This window comes from Silurus meridionalis, chromosome 21, assembly GCF_014805685.1.
Source record: "Silurus meridionalis isolate SWU-2019-XX chromosome 21, ASM1480568v1, whole genome shotgun sequence".
In the NCBI taxonomy this organism is placed as follows: domain Eukaryota; kingdom Metazoa; phylum Chordata; class Actinopteri; order Siluriformes; family Siluridae; genus Silurus; species Silurus meridionalis.
In genome coordinates, this window is record NC_060904.1 from 6,700,470 (window position 1) to 6,721,052 (window position 20,583).

Here is a 20,583-nt window from a genome sequence, read left to right on the forward strand (position 1 = left end):
ACATTACATTGACGTTGTATGAGTAGACAAAATAATTAGATGCAGAATTATGCACAGAAGTGGTGAACACATTCGGTTAACAAACCAATGACAGAACAGGGACAAAGACATGTAGAATATGAGAACATGGCATTTGTTTCCAGTGTTGTGCTAGGTCCTAAGAAATAGTAACTAGTTACAGTTACTAGTTATTTCATTCAAAAAGTAACTCAGTCACTTTGTTGATTATTTACACCAAAAAGTAATGCGTTAATGTTAAAAGTAACTTTTTAGTTACTTTTCTAAAGAACCTTCTTTAATGTTCCCATTAATGTTCCCCTTTTATGCGTTATGGTACAAACACAAAACTGACTTAAACACAAAGTAATTTTTAAACACTATTTTATTTAAGTCAGAGCAGCACAAACTGAATATATCACAAGGATTTCTAAAATAAATAACAAAACAAGCTGAATAATATATTCACAATCAAAAACTAAAGTGGCTTCTTCATCATAAAAGCTGTTGTGTTGAGCTCTTAAAAATGTTCCTTTCACAGCTTAAGTATGAAAACTATCAACAATGTAGAACAGAACACCGGGTTAGCTTCTAGCTTCTAGCTTCGTCGAGGCATGGAGTTTCTGGAGGAGCTTCAACAGATTGGAGTTGCTGTTTATCGCAGTAGATACAACCTTCAAAACAGAAAGACACAGCTTACATTTTTCTAAAAAGTTCTGGTCTTTATACTCAACTGAAGTGAAATAATGAGATTATTTCCACTTTGAGAAACTCGTCTTGCTCTCGCCTCGACTCGCCATTACTGCTGCACAGACCTGAATAAACGGAAACACGCCCACAGCGCGTCTTCTTCGTGTTTACAGTCGTTCATCCACCAATCCTACAATGCGTCTCTGCTGTAAACAGGTCAGACTGTAGTCTACACTTCAGCCCAAATTCATTCATTTAAAAAAGTAACAGTTAACTTACCATACGGTAACGGTAACGGAGTTACTTTATTTAAAAAGTAATTCGTTACAGTATTAGTTACTGTCAAAAGTAACTGCGTTACTAGTAACGCGTTACTGCCCAACACTGTTTGTTTCTATATAAACTGTAATGCAAAGGTGGAAACAATAACAGTTATAGTGGTGAGAAATGTACATATGTCTGTACTGGTCAGTAGATCCAGAAAGTTTGACTGAAATAAATATAAGAAAAGCCAAAGATGGATTCCGATTCTAGGTCCAAGGCTGTCAAAACAGAAGACTCTCATTGTTTAGCTTTATCGAACAATTCTCGAAAGCATGATGGGATGATGCTTCGATTATAATTCAAATATTATGAGCAAAATAAATATGAAGATTTTTTAAATTATTATTAGCAAATCTCGAAAATCAAATCTGGGCTACAGTCAGGTATCAAAAACTAGTATATTAGGGCTAGTAAAACATGGAGGTCTTAGAGGTTATTAAAGATTGTGTGGCACAATACAGGCTCATCACATAAAAATATATGAATAAACACATTGAATAAACAAAGGAAATAACTGAATAAAACATTATGACCTCCATAGCAATAATTAGAAATAAAGTTTTACAACCTCTTTCTTAAGCTCATTTGAGCTCAGAAATGTGTCACCTAATTTATAATCATTGTAATATAGTAATAGGGTAAGAATAAACCTCTAGTGCCCCCTTGTTGCCACCATTACTCAATGACAGTAGATTAGGGGGATTTTGGGGGTCCAATTATATACACAGCGTTGTGATAAAACATTTTTTGTACATTTTTAGATGTTTTTGCATCAGTGCAACAACAAAAATGCCACCCCTTTGTGCCACCTTGTTTGATTGCATATTTCCATTGCCTGGAAGCTCAGCTTCTTTGAATAAAAATACATATAATATTTGGGAAGAGAGTAATAATGGAAAATGGGGTTAAAGGGTGGCAACAGTGTCACAGCAGCTACAGTATCACTGCTCCCTCACAGTTCTGCCTGTGTACAGTATTGCATGTTCTCCCTCCCCATGTCCATGTGAGTTTCCTCTGGGTTCTTCAGGTTTCCTCCAACCTCCCAAAAGAATTGTGCCCTGCAATGGACTGATGTCTTCGGTGAAAACATTAATGGTGAATTCATGCCTGATGGCCAAAAGCATTTAAGCAATGAGCAAATAAATAAAACTCAAGGAAAACCTTAATGGCATTACTTCCAACTCATGTTTTTTTTTTTCTCTTACAGTGTTCTCTCCATTCTGAAAAATCAATCAAGATGATTCATAGCTCAGTTCACTTGCTTTCTATAAATTTACTCAGTACTGAATTATGGCTTGATACTCATTCATTATCTTTAATTCCTTGAGGAAACAAACACTTGCATTTCATTTATAAATCATATCTATCTATCTATCTATCTATCTATCTATCTATCTATCTATCTATCTATCTATCTATCTATCTATCTATCTATCTATCTATCTATCTATCTATCTATCCTTGTCTTAGTTCAGTTTGGACCTCCTCTACCTTCATCTCCTTCTCCTCTTCGTCTTGCTCCTTCTCTCTCCCTCCTCTTTATTATTTTCAGGCCACTTCGTTTTCAGCATTCATGCAATAAAGCTCATTCCATTTTAGTTGCAATTGATTTGTACTAGAGAAGTGTATGGCTGTTTATTGAGTAGTCAGCTGGTGCTTTGTGTTTACTTGCAGCTCAATGCTCTTGGTTTTAAGGTGTGAAAAGGTTATGAAACAGTCTATTGGCATTGAGAGGCCTATTTGATGGAGAGCTCTATAAATAATGAGAATGAGCAAAGAGGCAAAGAGGGACTGACATTCCTCTCATCCCCAGCTAGGCCTTGCTAAAGGTCAAGTGTTGAAAAATGGTGAGTGAAGCACAACCTGAAAACAAATAAATAAATAAATAAAAAGTAAAAATAAAAAACTCTAAAGTTTGTTGTGAGAATATATTTTATTTTAAAGACAGCGTTCAGCCAAAACTAGCACGGTCGTATGTGTAAGATTTTCAACTATACACATATACTGACTCTTTCTTGTAGATGTTCTTTTTTTCTGATCATTTTAGAAATAATTTCTTCTTTGTTTTTGTATTATTTTTCCAGGTTATGATCTAACATTAGCTAAGTTTTTTTATAATACAGTAGAGACAAGTGGCTTCAAAGACAACACACAGTGTTCTGAATATGACAAAATATGATTTATCACATTTCACACATTGCTAGAATCAGGGGGAAACCGATATTTTTTTTTTTTTTTTTCGACACTTTAAACTTGCTTGTCATTAACGCAAGCTGTTGTCTAACAAATGTAGGAATCTTTATATCGCTCCCATTAATTTTGTATTTAATAAGTAGTATCAGTTTCACTCTAAATGTAGTCCTGATTATAGTGAACCACTATCTAACTGACTATCCACCTTCTATATTATAAAGAGGCCAAAGGTTAGCTAACATTTGAATGCACTGCACTAGACATTAGCTTACTTATTTTATTATCAGTACAAATGTAAATGTTCATTGTTGTAATGTTCTCTATGTGATCAGTTGACTAAATACAGTATATTGTCATGGTTTTGGGGTCTTGCTGGAGGGGTAATAATGGTAAAAACTGTTTAACTTTGTTGAAAAAGCACCTGACAAACAAATAAAAAAGTACAATTTTGCCCTGAATGCACATTTTCTTTCTCTGTCTTGCCAGGATCTTGTTATTATCCTTGCCACTTTTAAGAGTCTGCTGTTCTTATCTCATATGCTATATATTTCCCTGCTACTCATCTGGCTTCAATCTGAAAGTGTCAAATTTATGACATGGCATCAATTCATATATTGCATGAATGAGCACCAAATCTGAGTCTTCATGTCCTCAATTCAGCGAAGACACCTAACTCCTAAATCCTAACTCAGCATCCTTCATCCTCTCTATGTGTGTGTGTGTCAGGAGACGTGCTACGCTCAGGCCGTATCTCTGGGCTCACTGTAAACGGAGGCTGGTCGGTATGGAGCTCATGGACTCAATGCAGCCGTGACTGCAGCTCTGGTGTCCGTAGCCGAAAGCGAACCTGCACAAACCCCAAACCGAAATACGGCGGGACGACATGTTCAGGGCCAGCGCAGGAATACCAGGAGTGTAACACTACACCATGCCCAGGTGATAAGCCTCTTATTACATTTTTATGCTTTTTTTTTTTTGCATTATCATGCATTAAAAAGTTTGCGTAAGCAACCGTTGTAAGGACAAACATGCATAAGCACTGATTATGCAATGCGTTAACACTTGAATAAGCATTATTAACGCATTTCTACAAAATTGCAGATTCACTGTAAGGTCAACAAATTAATTCCTATGAATAATCATGGCCTTTAAATATATGCCTTATAAGATTACTTGGAAATAATGCTGTTAATAATAAGTTTTTGTTATTCTTCTAATTATTTAATCTAGTAAAGCAATCGGTAGTGGACAGTAAGAAAGTAAATGTAGTTCATAACTGTACTTAAGTAGTTTTTTGCATAACTTCTTTACTCAAGTATTTCCATTTAGGGAGAATTTTACTTTAACTTCACTACATAATGAAATATCATACTTTTCACTCAACTACATTACACAAAATCAGTCGCACGCTCTGCTTTAAACTTGTTTTGATTGCGGATTTAGTCATAGGCGACATGGGCAGTCTCGCCCAGGGAGGCGTCATTCTGTCGTCCACTTTTTAAACCACTCATTTACACGGGTTAGGGTTTATATTATATATTATTATATCATGTTACGGTCATGAACCTGGTCAGGATTCAGAGTGTGCAACCACCAATTGGAGAAGTTCCCACACTCATACACTCAGAAAAAGGCTGGGTGACATCATGTCAGTAAGGATAGTTTAATCCAAATTAAATTATGGTTGATAAAAAAAGGTCTAAACCCCAATTAAGAAAATAAAGGAAGAAGTAGGAGGGAAAACATGCAAAAAATAAAGGTGTGTATGCAGCTTTATTGCTCATCTCGTTATGTGGATAGTAAAAGCTAATTCATTTAATGAAATAGGCTAATAACTGTATATCACTTAGGTTATGCTGTGTTGTCTGCTATGCTTTTAAGCATAAAGCAATAATATTTTTTTCAGCTTGCATAACATTTTAGTATGTCGTTTATCATAATGTGTGTATCAACAAAACAATTACAACCTAACTAGTCTAGTTGGATTGTAGTTAAACTAGCACTTATTGATCTAATTGAGGTGATGTCATAGAGGTTTTCTGTGAAGGTACTGAATAGGTCCTGAACTGAGTTCAGTGAGGGGAATCTTCAGTGCAGCTTAAAAGGCTAATTAAAAAAACATATATTATAAGGATATAGATGTTATATGTATCTTATGGCTTCAATTAGCCAAGGAGTTTTATGGTTCTTGGTTCTGAGAGTGTAATAAATTGTGCACAGTGACATGAATTTATTTGTGCAATAAAAACATTTTTAAATGATATTTATAGGAGCTCTCAGAAATGTATCCAAATTTGTGGACTGTGATGGTAGCTGAAGCAGAGAGGAGTTTTCAAAGCTGAAACTAATCACTGGGGGAGACTTTGGGTCATGGCGTGGTTCACCTTGGGGGCATCATTCAAGCAGGAACTGCCATTGCTGCTTGGTGGTATCTACTTAGCAAGAATATACAGTTAAACATTAATTCAACATCAGGCAGAACGTCTCTAGGTTATGTACAGTTGTGTTCAAAATTATTCAACCCCCACTGAAATTGATTGTTTTGGTCGGTTTGACATTGATTATGATCATTCAGTCATCCTGCTTACAATTAAATCAAAGAGGCACGTGTAGGTCAGACAAATATAACATAACATTTATAATGAAATAACCACAAATGTCTTTTCTGAGCTCACATCATTATCAGTTTTATTCAACCCCCAAGTGGCATTCAATCTTAGTACTTAGTACAACATCCTTTTACAGTAATAACAGCTTTTAAACGTGAAGCATAGCTTGACACAAGTGTCTTGCAGCGATCTACGGGTATCTTCGCCCATTCATTATGGGCAAAAGCCTCCAGTTCAGTCACATTCTTAGGCTTGCACACTGCAACTGCTTTCTTTAAATCCCACCAGAGGTTCTCAATCGGATTTAAGTCTGGTGACTGCGATGGCCACTTCAAAATGTTCCAGCCTTTAATCTGCAACCATGCTCTAGTGGACTTGGAGGTATGCTTGGGATCATTGTCCTGTTGAAAGGTCCAACGTCTTCCAAGCCTCAGGTTTGTGACGGACTGCATCACATTGTCATCCAATATCTCCTGGTACTGAAGAGAATTCATGGTACCTTGCACACGCTGAAGCTTCCCAGTACCTGCAGAAGCAAAACAGCCCCAAAGCATGATTGACCCCCCGCCATGCTTCACAGTAGGCAAGGTGTTCTTTTCTTCATAGGCCTTGTTCTTCCTCCTCCAAACATAGCGTTGATCCATGGGCCCAAACAGTTCTAATTTTGTTTCATCAGTCCACAGAACACTATCCCAAAACTTCTGTGGTTTGTCCACATGACTTTTGGCATACTGCAGTCGACTCTTCTTATTCTTTGGGGACAGCAAGGGGGTGCGCCTGGGAGTTCTGGCATGGAGGCCTTCATTAAGCAGGGTGCGCCGTATTGTCTGAGCAGAAACTTCAGTACCCACATCTGACAAATCTTTTCTCAGTTCCTCAGCAGTCACACGGGACTTTTCTCCACTCTACGCTTCAGGTAGCGCACAGCAGTCGAAGTCAGCATCTTCTTTCTGCCACGACCAGGTAGCGTTTCAACAGTGCCCTTTGCCTTGAATTTGCGAATGATGCTTCCTATGGTGTCTCTTGGTATGTTTAACATCTTTGCAATCTTCTTATAGCCATTGCCCTTCCTGTGAAGAGTAATCACCTGTTCTCTTGTCTTCCTGGACCATTCTCTTGACCTCACCATGTTTGTAACCACACCAGTAAATGTCTAGAAGGAGCTGAGTATCACAGTCATTTTAAAGCTGCCTAATTGGTGCTTATTAGGCTTTATTGCTGCTCCCTGATATCCACAGGTGTTTTCAATACCTGATTGAAAACACTTCATTGAACCTCTGTTCTTCAGAGTGGTAGTCTTTAAGGGGTTGAATAATTATGTCAATGAAGAATTCACAAAAGAAACATTTACTACTGTATTACAAAACTAATTGATGTCATTTTAGTTGCATATGGTTCTTTAAGAAGTCCTTGTAGGATTTCATTCTGAATACAATTACAAATGTACACTAAATTCCCTAAAACCATTTACAGCATTGGGGGTTGAATAATTTTGAACACAACTGTATGTAACCTTAGTTCCCTGAGGCAACAAAACGCTGCATCGCAACGCTTTGGGAACGCTTCCGTGTTGTTCACGTGCTGATACACATGTCTAATCCGGCCAAAGGCAAGACGCGGCATCACCGGCGGGGTGATGTTACGACCAGGAAGCTACAAACTGCGCACGCAGTGGAGCCGACGCTAGCTTTTGCAAATAAGAAGGGAAGCATGGCAGGGATGCAGGGAGTGTGGCTCAGTGATGCAGTGACGCAGTGTCTCGTTCCCTTAGAGAACTAAGGTTACATACGTAAAATAGAGACATTCCCTTTTAGGAACTCGAGCTGCATCACAATGCTTTGGGAACGAGTGTAGAATCATGCCACACTGACCAGTCCTTGCCAAGTGTGTGAGAGCACAACCAGAGTGCAGGACAGAGGAGCCAGGAGTGGCTCTAAGGTCGAGGTCATAAAACCTGACAACAGCATTGCAAATGTCCTGAAGTGGGACTCCAGCGGACCAGGCTGTAGAGGCCACCACACTCCGAGTGGATGGAGCCTTGATTCTGAAAGGAGCGCAGAGACCAGAGGACTCCTAAGATGAAAAAGCATCCATGATTCACCTACTGAGAGTCTGCTTGTTTTCAGGAAACCCTTTCCTACAGGGGGCCATAGCAGACAAACAGCTGCTCCGACTTCCTCCACGGACTCGTCCTGTAGACGTACCTGTCGGTATTGTTTCTCCTGGTCAGGGGCTTAAAAGGAAGGAGGGTAGAATGCCTGCAGCATGACAGGTCATGAGGGAGCTGTGGGCACCTTAGCTGCATACCCTGGTTTAGGGTAAAGGAAGGCACTGGCCATGCCATTGGTAAACTCCAGGAGTGATGGGCCACGGAAAGAGCCTGTAGGTCCCCGACCCTCTTCAGGTAGCATATAGCCAGAAGGAAAGCAAGCTTGATAGACAGATACCTAAGGGCCACCTCAGCGTCCCGGGCCTCAGCTTTAACACCAAAGGGTGTTTACCCAGTGACTGCCCAGCAAACGGGGCACAGTATGCTGCAATAGCAGACACGTTATCCTTCAGGGTTGAAAAAGCCAACCCTGTGGCAAACTGTTCCTGCAGGAACTCCCGCACTGAACAAGCAACTGGTCCAATTGGTGGAACAAGTGCCATTTAGCGGCATACAACCTCATCGTGGAGGTAGTTCTGGATTGAAGGATGGTTTCCACTACCTCAGTAGAGAGACCAGCTGCTAAGAAGCCACAGCCTCCATATCTCTGGGCGGGTGTGAACCAGAGTACCCCCACCTGGGAGAGAAGATCCCTCCTGGGAGGAGTTTCCCAAGGAGGTTCCTCGAGGAGGGACACCAGGTCCGTGAACCATGGTCTGCCCGGCCATCGAGGTGGCACCAGGAGGAGACGGACTACTTCCCGGCGAACTCACTCAGGTTTTTTCCACATATCTAAGGCTCGAAGAGCTCGCTGCGAGACCTTAATAGTACGGAGTAAATTGCCCTTTCGGGAGAACCCTCTGTCTCTAAACCACTACTGGAGGGGTCTCATGTGCAGGAGGCGAAGTGGAATCACACTGGACACTGCTGCCATGAGTCCTAGCAGCCTCTGGAACTATTTTACAGTGAGTGACTGACCTTCTCTCACTCTCTTGACTGTTGTGAGATTAGCTTTGATCCGAGCAGGAGACAGCTTTGCCTGCATAACGGTCGAGTCCCACACTACGCCTACAAAGGTGGTGCTTTGTACTGGAGAAAGCACACTCTTCTTGGTGTTTAAACTTAACCCCAGCTTCTTTATGCAGGTGAGAACGGCATCTTGAGGCCGGACTGCCAGAAGCTCTGATCAAGCTAATATCAACCAATCGTCGATATAGTTTAGAATGCAGATGCCCCGAAGCTTTAGCAGGGTCAAAGCCACATCCATGCATTTTGTGAACGTGCGGGGTAAAAGCGCCAGGCCAAATGGCAAAAAACAAATGGCAAGTTGACAACCATGCTTTAAAAAAAAATCTATATAAAATGAATGCAACATTGTTTTGACAGTTTTTGTTTAAAAAATACACAGGCATTTTGTTCAGTTGTGAAGTTATAAGCATCTAGAATATATAATTAGTTTAATGTTGTATAATAATAAAAAAATATATGCATAAATTAAATATACACACATTTCAAACAAGCATTTGAACGCAGTAAAGCCGCCATAAAATCACATTTGAAGACACATTTGTTGTAGTAGACAAATGCTATAAAAAGAGACTGGAACGGAGAAAAAGGCAGGCAGGCAGCAAACTCACAGGGTTGATAAAAAAAGGAAAAAATATGCATTGGTGTACAAATGCATATTCATTCCCTGAAAAACAGTTTACACAGGAGCGTTTCATTAAACTATATCATTTTCACATTATGAGGATTATACAGTTTGACCCTGTACTCTGCACTATTTCACAAGCAGCTGTGTTATCTTTCCGTCACGCTAACCCATAACTTGAGCAGCCCAGCTAATCGATTGTATATATATTTCTATATATACATACATACACACACAGTAATACCGCCGTACTTGTCTGTAATTTGTTCTGAAACTGATGAGTACTGAATAAGTAGGTGATAGAATTTTTAACCACTTTGAGACTCATGATTTTGGCTTAACATACACAGAGAGCACAAAAGAAAACGTTATGGCACAGTTTGTGAGCTAACGTGAGACTCTTTATGCATGTTTTACCGCGATACTAAATATATAGAGTGAGTGTCGGTTATCAACAACTCATACACCATAAATAGCTACTCTTTGCAACCATTGTGATACACAACCTTGAGGCAGGTATGTTAAATATCACCAGATCACACCTACCAGTTTCCCTCCTGTCAAGCAAAATGTCTATATTATGGGCAGGGACAATGTTTTTCACATACCACTGCACCAAGTCCATCTGTTTCAAGTCAAATCAAGTCAAGTGGGCTTTAATGTAAATGTAAAATATATACAGTGCAGTACTCAGTGAAACGAAACAACGTTTCTGCAGGACCAAAGTGCAACAGCAAACAATATAAATTAACAAAAGGAACATGAGGAACATAGAAGTACACAAAACTTTAAACTAACAACACAAAGTGCACAGTGCAGTGCAAAACACCACAACAATAGATGACATGAGACAGGAAAAACAGTAACATAGTAGTGCCGATGAGTACAGTAAATTGTGCAAGAAGGAATGTTAATATACAGTATAGTGACGAGGTTGTGTACAAAAATACAGTACAGAAGGTTGTGCAAAAGGGATTGTCCATATACAAATCAAAAAATAAATACTGTACATGTAAACATTTGGCTGGTTGTAAACTTTTGGTTTAACAGAAGCGTGCAAACAGCAGTTTGTGCAAACGAAGGATTGAATTTTGTATTTATTTATTTTTTCCCTGTTGATTTTTGTTGATTTTTTTCTGCACCCGATTCATGTTTCACGATAATTAGAACTTGTATATACGCTCACAGTTCACTGCATTCTTTGTCTTACATTCTTTGTCAGATGCTTGTCATTTGTATTCCACACCTTTATGCTCAGGTTATAGTTTTTTTGCTACCTCATTGCTTTGTTTCTTTGTTATCTATCATTTTGCTCATTAATTATACTTTTCTGCTCTGTTTGTATTTGCACAACACAAGAACTGAGGCTACAGAAAGCATTGAGTCGCTAAAAAAATGGATATATGAAGATTGGAAAAGGATTTTGGTTGACTTGGTTGTGCTCTGTGACGCCTGAATAAATTACAAGAATAGGCAGATGTACGGGTGTTCCTATTAGTGTTTGGTGGGTGTACTGTATGTGTAAAGATGCCCACAGTCAAAATTTGCCTTCACACATGCTTTAGGGTGATTTCACATAAAGTTCTTCTGAAATAAATCATCCATAGTCCTGTTAGCATGGCCCTGAAAGAGAACTAGCTTCAAAAGACCTAAGTGCTTTTTGACATTTTTCTACTGATGAGCTCTCAGGCCACTTGTTATTCGCGGCAGAGCTTCTTTAGAACTCAAAGTCCATCTGTGCGCCACGGAGTTATTGATAATGTGTTCCATGATGGTTATTTTACACAATGATATCCTCTGGCAGTGAAAAAAAAAATGAGCAAAAACAGAGTTGAAGTGAAAGTAACATTGGTAATTTTGTTGCGGACATGGTGCAGAAATCAACATGCTACATGTGCTTAGCGGGGACTATAATGAGGTTTGGTTTATAAAATGAATACATTATTTAATATATTATTAATATACAGAAAATAATGCCAACTATGTTTTGGGTGACTTAACTTTAGGTACACTATTGTAGATATTAAAACAATGTTTTAATTATAAAGCAGGATCTGAACTGTAGAAATTGTGGTTTGAGCAAAGTTCTCTTGTGGCTCATTTTATAAGGTTCCATATCATTTGTTGTGTTTACATATGCACAAAAATGGCTAATCATCAACCTGGGACGACTTGGATTGTGTAAACAGATCATGTGTACACCCTAACACACTAACACTTCCAGCCCTCTCTACATTTGCCTACTTACCTGAAACTGTAAAAGGGTGAAATCGTTTTTTCATTTATTTTTTTCCGTTGCTGGAGCTGATGTGAAGTTTATTATGTATGTAAGGCACTTGGGCACAGGAATTTAATTCTGTAGCTAAATTTGAATATGTACCATGACCAAGTGGATGCAGCCTGAATTGTCAATTTCTTTAAAATTTTCAACGTTGAAAGAGTGGCGTCTTTTGCATAGCACAGTGAGATTTAACATTAGCTTGCATGGATTTCCTGACTCTTGTCATCACATGGGTGTGTTTATATGATTCTGGAGCCACAGATTGTGCCTTTTATGAATGGACATGATAGTGATGTGATGACAATAAGCAAATTCAAGCAGCCAGCAGAAGAGTGTAGTGTATTTGTATTTTTTCAAATTATTAAATAATTAAAATTTTAAATTAAAAAATATTGATAAAATCAATAAAAAAGTTACATCATGTTATAAGACATTACATATGTTCTTTATGTAGTACATTTACTTTTAGTTGCTTGTCCTACATTTTATAGATTTTTGTTATATATATGGCAGACATGCTTATCTAGAAAGACTTATAATTATCTCATTTATACAAATGGGTATTTAAGGACCTTGACCAGCAATGGCACAGCAATTCACCTGGAATATATTATACCCACAATGGCTTCACACTTGACACAACTTGCAATAATTACTATAATTAATTAATAAGAATTATTTTATAATAATCATAAAAAATATATTCTTTTTATTTTGAAACATTGAGCTTCATGAATGATAATTAGTGTGTCTCTAGTTGTAGTTGTTTTGTAAAACTACATTATTTCCATTGGAGCATGGTGCTTAAGCAGTACATATATTGTGTGTTGGGGTGGGGGTGGGTTTTAGATGTTTTCTCACCTCTATGAGCGTCAAATCTGCAGTCTCAGTCCTGCGCAAGTAACTTGTTGATTGTAATAAAATTATATGAAATTTTTAATATACATACAGTATACTGTGCATTAATGTCTGAATCTCTGGAAGAATTTACATGGTAAACAGAAGTAAATCTGTTTATTCACATCAGGTAAAGGAATGTTTTTGTGTGGATACAGAGTTAAAAAAAAAAAAAAAAAAAAAAAAAAAAAGATTTTGAATATTGGCGTAATGATGGGAATTTGAGCTTAATTTTGCTTATTCCAATCCTGCATTAATGAAGCATGCATAAACAGAGATTGAATTATTTACAGAGCACTGTAGTGCAACACTAGGAACTTGAATATCCATTATTTAATGCTTATGAAGTCTTGTTTTCTTAATCATGGATAAAAGTGTTTGTAAATCCCATCGGACATAAGGTGCATAAACAGTATATTCCTGTGCATTGTGCCTATGCTTCTTCATGCCCTTATCAACACAGGCACCACATTAAGTGCTACTGAAACTGTTATAATTTCCAGAGGTGCTAATGTGAAATTCATGGGGAGCAGATGTAAAACAGATGCACTAATGCACAATAATGCATGCACACACGCGCATTCAAACGCTCTCCTAAACGTGGTGCTCTTTGCTGAAGTGATTATAGGACCGTGTCTCATTTTATACTAACATCCCTGAGGTAAACGGTACGTGTTAGAGGGTGGTTGAGGAGTGATTAATGAGGAAGGCACTAAAGGGAAACAAAGGCACTCGGATTTGTTCATAAGTATTAAAAAGTACAAAAAGAAAGCCTGTGCTGTTAAGAAACAGAAAGACTCTGATTTGTCTCTGGAAATAAAGAAAAGTCCCCACAGCACAGGGTGCGTAATCACATCTCAGGCTAATTACACTGGCTACTACTTCGTGTTGTAATACAGAAGGAGTCGGCCTAATTAAATGAGCGCTTGTCCCCATATTAAGCGGAAAGCATGTCATCTAAATGGAAATGCACTCTTTAAGCAGGTGGAAAATATGAGGCGAGGCGACAATTAGGGATTTTCCTTGTCTGTAATCATTATTAATGACAAGCAATTCGCTTAACAGACAACTCATCATCTATCATCATCTCTTACTGTGATGCAAAACAAAATGACGTCTTTATTCAATCTATGTCTTTGCCATGTGAACTGTACATGTTCCCCCAACTAGACATGATTTTTAGAAGTTTGGTTCATTTGAACACAATGAACACAATGTTCCCATTACCACATATTGAGATAGTAAGTCAGATGTTCTGTACAAAGTGCAAGTAGCATTTCACATTGTGCAAACTGCTTTCTAAATCATGATACACATGCTACCAAAAAATGTCAAATCGGTAATATATGAAGCAGACACACTTTCGTACTTTCTGTAGAACACTGAAATATATAAAAAACTGTTTTTTTTCCCCACATTATTAAATATTAAATATTATATTTATACAGACTAAATACAGGCATACTATTCTTGAAAAGAATGTAAGTGAATAAATGAAAATAAAATAAATATCCAAAAGAACAAATAAGATACTTTAGGGTCCAGTAAATCAGTATGGAGAATATGTATTGTGTATTGCGTACTTTTATGCACTGAGCACTTTTTCGTAGGTGGAAATTTACATCACTACTGTGCATTAAATACTAGTTTTAGCCTGCTCTGTTATGCCTGGGCAGACTATGCAATTGGACAAGTCATTTAACTAAATGAAAAGGGAAAAAATGGAAATTTTAAGTAGTTATGGTAGACAAGGACGTCTGAATTCTAGCCTTCAGCTGCAAAATGGCCATTTCATGGTTCAGATAGTTTACAATCCTGTCTCAAAGACACAGTTTAAGTTCAAGAAGAGTGTTTTTACCAGACTTTACCAAAACAACATGCTTTTTCATCTGTATTCCATCTGCATTTCCTACTTCATAGCCTACTGCCTAAAAGGTTCCTGTATTCGTTTTATCAATAGTTTATTGTATTAAGTCAAATCTTATTGTTCATTGTTAGTTCATTAAGGCACTGTGTCACTTAATTAGCCTGTACCAGTTGTTTCACTAGTTTGAAAAGTTTAACAAATGCATTCTATTGAAGGTTTAGTATTTAGGCATAGTATTTTTTAGACAAATTAAGCATTTATGAGTACCAATGACAATATGACACAGTCAAGGATCATTCAATCAGTTGAGGGTGTCATTGAAATATTTTTTTTTGCTCTGTTTTTTTTCCTATGTTTAAACAGAGCCCCTAAAAAAGCTCTTGGGCTACATGGCTTTTATCATGTTAAGTAGCTACTTAATTATCTTGGATAACTTGGAGAAGTGTTTACTTGTGGGGGATTAAGATTCATTTCAGCTCAAACAAGTCTGACCATTCAGAACTGCTACTTTATTCTGTGTAAACTCTAAAAGATTTTTTGTAAAATTCCCAGGAGGTCTTCAGTTTCTAAAATACTCAAATCACCATGTCGGCCACCAGCATCCATGCTAGAGTCAAATTAACTGATATCATAGTTTTCCCCTATTCCGATTTCCCCATTCGATTTGAACAGCAACTGAAGCACTTGATCTGTGTCGGCAAGTTTTTATGTCCAAAAATAAATTTATATACAGTATGAGCAATGGTGCTGGTGTTCCGATTTAAAATGGCATGTGCATGTATATGTAGCATTTTATATAGTTTGGGTTTTTATTATTCTGAGGTGAAAAGAAGCAAACTGAAAAGTTTGAGTAGTGAATTAATCACTGGAAAAGCAAACAATTCTGTATAGTGTATTGTGTAAAAGTATCGTGATCCGATTTTTTCTATATCCCCCATTCTTACTGTTGGGTTTTTAATGTGCTGGGATGAAACAGGATGATAATTCTGTGTTTGCACAGACTTAATTAGACCTCAGACAGTGTGGATGCTTGGGGAATCTTTGGCTTTCATCTCCCTGGGTTCTCCACTCTTTCAGAAGGAATAGAGAGGTGCTGCTGATTTATTCGCTCTTATTAATTAAAGTAGAGGTGAAGGGTTAGTTCGAATAGTTTGAGAACCAAATCAGCTTTGCTTGTTCAGGATCTGGTTGAATAATACAGTACACACACTGTAAAAGCCAATTAGCCAGGTTTACTCAAGCGGTTTAGGGAACATGATTGCTTTGACATGACTTGGATTGGGCCGAATCACGCGTGCTACCTTTCTAAGTAATTCAATTTTGCGGTGTCAAATCGCAATTTCCTGTTTAGGCTTCACTTTCAAAAATGTGTCTCGAAATATAATCACTGTATTTTAGCCATTTTGGACATGCCATGTTACCTTTCTCTCTCTCTCTCTTCTTGCTTCTTCACTGCTGGTCTCTTTTCACCTCCCTCTCTATCATCTTTAATGCTCTCACTAACTTGTGCTGCATACCCCAGGCTTTTTTTTCCCCTTTCTCTTCATCTCTTCATCTACTTTTCTCTCACCGTTATCTATATTTCTATCGTCTCCTCTCAGTTTCAGTTTCAGCATTTTTTAGGTTCGTATATGGAAATCTAAAGAGCATCAATGAGTGGGCATGTCTTGATGTCCATCGATCAGAATGTGCTATTACTTCGATTTAGAACAAATATAACATTGAAGATACGCCCACCTTCCGTGTAGCTGGAGCTAGGTACATGTAGTTACCACACTCAAAGACACATGAATATAAATGTACAAATGTATCCCTAAATGAGCAAGCCATAGGCAAAAACTCCCTGAGCTGTCCAGAACAAGCCTTAGTTAGTTAGTTAGAACCATACTTAAAAGTAAACAAATCTTTATAAACAATTATAAACAATTCCCTTTGATAGCTGTGTAGTCTATAAGTGCAAATGTCTAACCAAGAAATTCATTATAGTTTAAAGATGAAGTCTATTTTGTTGAAGTTTTCAGCTGTTTACTGATGGAGACTTGAGCACAAAATCGTTTGTGGCAAATGCAGTCCTAAAGCTATCATAGAAAAACTGCTCGTAACAATTGCTGTTCAAAGCCATAATCATGGTTTCTTAGTGTGTCTTTAGGCGGTCCATATGGGGCTATCCTGAGAAGCAGCGAGTGGTTTTCAAGTGATGAGAACTCCAATCAGAAGTAGGGCATTAGAAAGAATCACTGCTATCTTAGGAGAAGTGTGTTTAGCTCGATGGAGAAAGAGAGAGAGAGAGACAGAGAGACAGAGAGTAGAAGAGGGAGGGAGAAGCACAGACTATTAGATTTGCCCATTGTCACCTAATTTTGTGCAGAGAGCAAGACTAGTTATGACAGCATAACGAAATGGGAGAATCAGAAGGCAAAACAGACATGAGAGTGCTCTGGAACATAATGCAGCCAGCCATTCGCTGTCAACAAACCTGAGTGAGCACATGAAAACGAGGCACTCCACATAGTATCCACATAGTCCAGGTCACCAAAACACTGTATGTCTGTAATTCCTCCAAATCTGCTCCTGTACCTATAAAGAGAGTGATGTATTCATATCTTTTGGTACTAGTAAGAACTCTTGTTGCCTCATCCTGGACCAACTGGAGCTTGTTAATGCATTTAATGGATTACGATAATTCAACGTAGAGGTAACAAAAGCATGAACTTGTTTTGCTGCATCGTGTAGTGACATTATATTTGTATTATCACTACATTTCCAAGATGAAAGAAGGTTATCTTAATATTTTTTTTATAGGTCATGGCAGCCAAGGTTTATTAATGCTTGTGCATTACTGTTTTGGCATCAAAAAGGGGACCAACACAAGATTAGGCTGGTGGTCATAATGTTATGCCTGGTCTGTGTACTGTATATCCACCTGTCCTACTCAAAGTAACACCACTTACCACACTTAAAGACACATCCACTTGTTCTACTAAGTCATCCTGTATTCTGCAGACTGGTAATATGTAAAGTTTATAGGATTGACAAGACCATTATCTTGTATAATCTGTATGATTCACTGACTAACATGTTAAAATTACAGAGACATTAAATGTAGCTTAGTAAAAGAGAATTTTTCTTAATTTTTTATGCTATCTCTCTTTATATATCTCTCTCTCTCCACATATTTAGTGGATGGAAGCTGGTCATGTTGGTCTTCTTGGTCCAGATGTTCGACCACATGTGGTGGGGGTCATTACATCCGCACTCGTTCGTGCAGTAACCCTCCCCCTGCTTACGGAGGAGACATCTGCCTTGGCTTACACACTGAGGAGGCTCTCTGTAACACACAGCCCTGTCCAGGTATATATATACACACACACACACACACACACACACACACACACACACACACACACAGACACACTATTTCACCTACACACATTACCCCTCATTTTAAATATGCACCATTGATTCTGCTATTTATAGACATAGTTACCGTGTATAAACCTAAACACTTTCATAACACCCACATGCACACTTACTAATAACTTAGATATGTACATGTGCACACACATAGAAAGTCCAATTTTTTATGTGTGCACATGTACATTTCTGAGTTATTAGTAAATGTGGATGTGGGTGTTATGTATGTGCTATGTGCACACACATAGAAAGTCCACAGTTCCTACTTTATCTATTTATAAATCAAAGAATCTAAAGAAATATGTGTTACTATTCAGGAGCATATTAACTAAAGACATATTTTTGTTCTTTCATTTATGTAATACATTTTTACATTTTAATACATTTAATACATGTAATACATTTTAATACAGTTTTTTAGTTAATTTATGTAATACATTCTTGTATGTCATTTTTTTGTCATTTTTGCTAATGAAAATGGAACCTGACTGTCTGTTCTGTTGTTTGGCATTAATTGCAATAATCAGTGCTCTCTCTCTATATATATATAAATATATATATACTGTGGTGAGACCTGAGATGTTGTGTGGTTTAAAGACAGTGGCATTGAGTAAAAGACAGGAGGTGGAGCTGGAGGTAGCAGAGCTGAAGATGTTGAGGTTTTCGTTGGGAGTGAAGAGGATGGACAGGATTAGAAATGAGTTCATTATAGGGACAGCACATGTAGGACGTTTTGGAGACAAGGTGAGGGAGGCGAGATTGAGATGTTTGGACATGTGCAGAGGATGGACATGGGGTATATCGGTAGGAGAATGCTGAGGATGGAGCCACCAGGAAGAAGGTGAACGAGAAGGTTTATGGATGTAGTAAGGGAAGACAAGCAGGTACTTGGTTTGACAAAGGCAGATGTAGAGGACTTTTTCACTGAGGCAAAGATCATAAGCATACCTTCTAAGTTGCGTAAAGATTAATTCAACCAAAAAAGCTATAACCTGAATCCCACTGATTTAAACCAGGAGGAGTTTGGTCAGAAGGAATCAGCAAAACATCTGGTGCAGTATTGTGAGAGCTACCAAAAGTTTTCCAGTAATTATAAAGCAATAAGGCAATACATTCCAACAAAATGTGTGTGTGTGTGTGTGTGTGTGTGTGTGTGTGTGTGTGTGTGTGTGTGTGTGTGTGTGTGTGTGTGTGTGTGTGATTCATGCATTGGGGTAGTCTGGCATCTGATCCAGGTGTTCCAGCCTTAATCTCATTTGATTCAGGATGGTAAATAGAGTATGAATCCCAGTGTCAGAAGGCAAACAAAGCATGATAATTGCGTTCCACTGGACTCAATCCAAATTTCCGATTTGTTAGGAAATGTAATCAGACATTGTGTAAAGTGCGCAATGATTCAATATACGTTCACATCAGAAGCTATCTTAGCGCTGTCGGTTTAACTCTATCTGTTACTACGCCATCAACAGCATTGTGTGGTTGCTTGGTAACAATATCCCCTTGCTGGAGGCTGAACGCTGTGACTGACCGCCTTGTAATATGACTGCCTTGTAAGGTAATGAAGGTTGCAATAACTGAGCAGTGGCCCTTTTCCTTTGAAGTTTCAGTTCACAAAACTGTGCAAACCGAGCACTGGCAGCTTGTTAACATTTTCAAAACTGAGGTGAACTGAGGCATCATTGGCATTTAACTTCAGACAGTTCAGATCCGGGAGCGTGAGATATCGTTAGGGTTGTTACCTTCAATTTAAAAAATAAAAGACCTTGCCTTCCAATGCCTTCCACAAAAAAAAAAGAATAGAAATCGTCATCATCATAATAATAGTGATAAAATCTAAATTCTTTTTGTAATGGCATTAATACTTTATTTGCACACCCAAACACTCACAACATATCACAACTGTAAAGGCACTTCCACAGATGAACATGAACACAGTCAGGAATCACATGCTTGTAAATGCTCTTTGACACTTTCAGGAGGAAAAAAAAAAACAATGTCTTACTTAGAATGAAACCAAATGAAGAAAGAGAAAAAATATCTAAATGGTGAGAAACCTCCACCACATTAGGCTAAAATATAGTGGCTGAGATAAGTGAATATCTGCTATTCAAATGTCAGTGTGTCCATTAGCCAAGACCTGAGTGAAACTCCAGCGTGACCTTTTTGTGGCTCCACCTGTCACACCATTCATTAAGATCACACAGTGAGTGAGGGAAGTGAATACTAATGACAAGTTTACAACATGAGAGCTGACATAAAGCTTTCATTATTCACAAGTACATTTTCTGTAAAGCTTAGATGCATAGGGCTACGATTTATGGCTACAATTTCAATTTTTTGTGATTGCATTGTAAACATTGTTATTATCTGTAATACAGTCTTCTAATGCTTGGTTAATTAATTATTTTAGCTTAACATGTAGCATGAAATGTATCCTACTGGCACCTTTTTCTAATTCTGTCTACTTGCGAGTGCAACATGAGGGAGAAAAGTAGTAGTTAATTGATGAAA

The 20,583-nt window shown here is 37.9% G+C and overlaps 1 protein-coding gene across 3 annotated transcripts in view; it reads left to right on the plus strand.

The window, feature by feature from the left end:
• sema5a (sema domain, seven thrombospondin repeats (type 1 and type 1-like), transmembrane domain (TM) and short cytoplasmic domain, (semaphorin) 5A) overlaps positions 1-20,583 on the plus strand; it is a 227,343-nt gene that overhangs the window by 185,125 nt on the left and 21,635 nt on the right. For all 3 annotated transcript variants that reach the window (XR_006923712.1, XM_046834116.1, XM_046834115.1), the window contains exons 18-19: positions 3,931-4,140; positions 17,839-18,009. Coding sequence is in view for 2 of the 3 variants with exons in the window: in XM_046834116.1 (XP_046690072.1) it covers positions 3,931-4,140; positions 17,839-18,009 (381 nt within the window). In the remaining variant the exon portion in view is untranslated. The remainder of the gene's footprint in view (positions 1-3,930; positions 4,141-17,838; positions 18,010-20,583) is intronic.